Consider the following 3,785-nt stretch of genomic DNA (forward strand, 5'->3'; position numbering starts at 1 on the left):
CTTTTTCCGCATTTCAGATACCTTTCTTTCGTATTTAGCTTTCATTTTGTTTTGATAGTTGTTTTGTGTCGTTTGTGATGCTGAGCTTTTTTGTTTTTTCCATCCTTTATGCAGAAGGAACGCTACAGTGACTGCGTAAAGCGCACAGTTTGCAATCCACAGATAAACAAAGGGGTCGTTAGTTTGGAAACTCGTGGTTTTTGTCAGTTCGGTGATGGCTTTATTGATGTTTTCAATTTCTTTTTGACTTGGTCTTTCTTTTGTTCTGGTGTCAATGTCCCGATTCATGAATTCCGCGGGCTCTGAACTAATTGAGTCAAATATCTTGATAGCCGAGTCCAACAAAAGATTTGTTTCTTGACACAGCGATTCCTGTGGGACAGAGTGCTGTAACTCTGGTTCATTTGCATTTTCAAAAGTTTGTGTTTGCAAAGATTGAGAATTATTATCAAGCATATCGCAGATTTCTCTATCATTTTCAATAGGTGGTCTCCTTGTCCCAACTCGTTCGCAAATAGTTTCTCCGACATTCCCCAGTGATTTTTCCTGCCTCGCCGCTTGATCTCTTAGGTTCTGGCACGTAAAATCATGACCCTGGTATTATTATTATTATTATTATTATTATTACTATTATTATTTTTATTTTTATTATTATTATTCTTTTCTTGATAAGCCACACGATGTTTTTGAAGTTCATTTTTTTAATAAAGACAACACATGTTTCAGATGAGACATCATCCAGCCTGATGTTTTCAAGTTTCGATTAAAAAACCCGGGGCATGCGCGACCGTGATAGCTTCCCTTTAAAGCACATCAGAAATATGTATAAATCACAAAAATAATGAAACGACGGGGTTTGAATTTTGGAATATGTCTAACGGTTTCGAATAATAAAGGGCAGCCTTTTTGAGAAATAACAATAACAGCGGAGCGATGCGCCCCAAAGGCGTGGGCGAAGCGCCATGGGCAAGAAAATATGGTAAAGTATTTGTTCTTTGGCCACCGTACGACCGTTCACCTCCCCATGGAAGCCAATGTGACCAGTATCACGTGACCATATCGTGGGCTCGAGCTTAAACCTCATCGTGGCGGCAAGACAGTTTCCAGTATACATCTTTGGCTATGGGTATCCATGTTAAGATCGACTGACACAAGGTATCCGCTCACCAGTATCACTTGACAATATCGAGGGCTCAAGTTTAGAGCTCATCGAGGGCAGCAGCTTTTTTTTTTTTTTTTTTGCTAACCGCTAACCAGGTCAGTACTAGGTTTCAATTGGATCGCAGGCTGAAGCCGGGTTAACTAACTGTAAGAATACTCCAAATGGACCCATAAAACAAAAAGCGTCACGAAACCACTAGTCTGCATTGATTTAAGTACTAATAACTAAGAGTCCCGTATGTAACCTGACCCTTACGGGCCAAATATTAACCAGTGTAGCTAGTTGCATGAAATCATTTATTCTCTGAAAGAATAAATTTTATTTATTTTTTTTGTTTTCACCAATTTGGCCCAAGCGACTTATTTTACGAAATCAAACCAATTTATGACTCTGATCGCATCATACCCTGAAATTAGAGCCGACGACGCCTGGCTTTTTACTCAAGTTTTGAAGCAAAAGCTTTTCAGAGTAATTAAATGAAAGTAGAAGAAGAGACGAAGCAGTTGAACGAAATTACGGATATCCTGGCCGGATTCTCGAAAACTCTTTGGAAAAAATGAGCGAAAAAAAAAAAACCCAAATAAAACCAAAAAAAAACAATAAATGCAATCTTCTCCAAGACTGTTTACAACGGAAGTGTTAATTCCCCAGAAATACATTATACGCATCAGGGGCCTTTCGGGTTCAGTAAATATTGCGTTTGCAACATTCTTTGCCTCTTGATACTGTTTTTCCCTATGGAATGGTGATTTTGACGTGTTTGGTCTAGCAATGTGGATATTGGTACGGGATTCTTGGAATATATGATTTTTAAAGGCAACCTTTCGGCAGCTTACATGTGATAGTTTAGGGTAAAGATTAATGAATCGAACATTTCCTCTTTAAATCATCTACATTTCATTTAATTCACTCATCATATAATCATCATACTTCTTAATTTAAGTCAAATTAGTCATGAATCAATAATTGCTCAAAATGAAACTAGTAATATGCAAAATCCCTTACTCTTAGTAATGTAAGGCAGATTATTTGGAAATCATCATTAAAGTATTATTTTACTCCTCAATGCGAGGGAATCACCTCCTCTTTAATTATATTAGCTCGCTTTAATATTAAACTGAGGCCGGTTTCTCGAAGCCTGGCTCGCACTAACCGTTGGTTAAGAGGTATCAAGACTTATAAATTTCCATGGTATTTAACGCTAGTCAACGCTACCTAGGCTTCGGGCAACCCGCGCTTTAAAAGCCTCTCAATAACTGAAACCAAAAATAATGCTGTGCGATTTGGGGACATATTGTCCTGAATTGAAACGTTTTTCACGGGGCTCCCTCTTTATGCTAAAGAGAGGGAAAAACACTCAACAACAACAACAACAACAACAACATAACAACAGCAACAAGCGAAACCGAGAAAAGCATTCTCTTAAGAAACTACATTTTCAAGGTGTATCCTACACTGCCGGTATCTCACTAATATCTCATATCATGGTATTAAAAGTGTCAACGGAATAAAACGAGAATTCTCTTCCAGTTAATTGTTCCACGCGAATCAATCCTTGAGACACTGATCTTCTAGCAACTGGATGGCAGTACATTTTCGTTGAAAAGCTCCTCCAGGTTGACGTATTCCTAAACAACGGAACAAGGAAATGAGTTAGAAATTAGCAACCGAAAGCCTTCTTATCGTTATGTAAACCCCAACGACCATGCCCGGGGAGACAGAATAATTATCGAGTTAGGATTTCGAGTTGGATTTCGTGTTGGATTTCGAGTTGGATTTTCGAGTTAGGATTTCGAGTTGGATATTCGAGTTAGGATTTTCGAGTTGGATTTTCGAGTTGGATTTTCGAGTTAGGATTTCGAGTTGGATTTTCGAGTTAGGATCTCGAGTTGGATTTTCGAGTTGGATTTTAGAGTTAGGATTTTTTGGCGGGATTTTTTTGGCCGTTTTTTTTTGGGTGGGGTTTCAAATAAATTTTCAGTGCTTCTACACAACGTACTTTGTCAGTGGTGTTGCACATCGTCTCGAGGTCTTTTCAAGATGGAGGAGAAAGAGGATTGCAGATCGTTAAGGGCGATCTTGTTTAACTTATCCTAGTATTGCATTCGTAATTGTATTTTTGACTGGAAACAGTAGATGACACTTCAAAGAGTGCTTTTAGTTATTACTCATTAACTTTCGACTGTCTGTTCATTTGCGTGTCGAATCGGCCGGGGTTGTAACCATTAAAATCTTTCGTAAAATAATGTTTGATTTCAAGAGAATTATACACCAGATAAAACCTATACGTGATCCAAGAAATATTAACTGGTTGGAATTTTCTTTTCAGAAGTACATGATATATTCAGGGCCGGCTGGAAGTGGCAAATATGGAAAGCCAGAAGAAATATTTTCAGCCATTTTTTGCGAGTCAATGTAACGAGGTGTAAATTATCTTTGTCCCAACGTCCCAGAATTGACAATTCTGATTTCAGATCCAGAGTAATAATAAACAGTAAAAAATATTGTGATCCCTATCCCAGGAGCTAAAAATCTGTTCTCTTTTGGGGTGGGAAAGGGGGTGGTCAAGACAACCACTTTTTATCTTAAGTGTGCTAATACTTTTGTAGAGGATTTTCTGTTC

At 38.1% G+C, this 3,785-nt stretch overlaps 1 protein-coding gene across 3 annotated transcripts in view; it reads right to left on the reverse strand.

The window, feature by feature from the left end:
• Positions 1–2,043: 2,043 nt before the first annotated feature.
• LOC138028205 (proto-oncogene tyrosine-protein kinase receptor Ret-like) overlaps positions 2,044–3,785 on the reverse strand; it is a 49,939-nt gene continuing 48,197 nt past the window's right edge. For all 3 annotated transcript variants that reach the window (XR_011127575.1, XM_068875653.1, XM_068875654.1), the window contains one exon: positions 2,044–2,790. Coding sequence is in view for 2 of the 3 variants with exons in the window: in XM_068875653.1 (XP_068731754.1) it covers positions 2,734–2,790 (57 nt within the window). In the remaining variant the exon portion in view is untranslated. The remainder of the gene's footprint in view (positions 2,791–3,785) is intronic.

This window comes from Montipora capricornis, chromosome 13, assembly GCF_036669925.1.
Source record: "Montipora capricornis isolate CH-2021 chromosome 13, ASM3666992v2, whole genome shotgun sequence".
NCBI lineage: Eukaryota > Metazoa > Cnidaria > Anthozoa > Scleractinia > Acroporidae > Montipora > Montipora capricornis.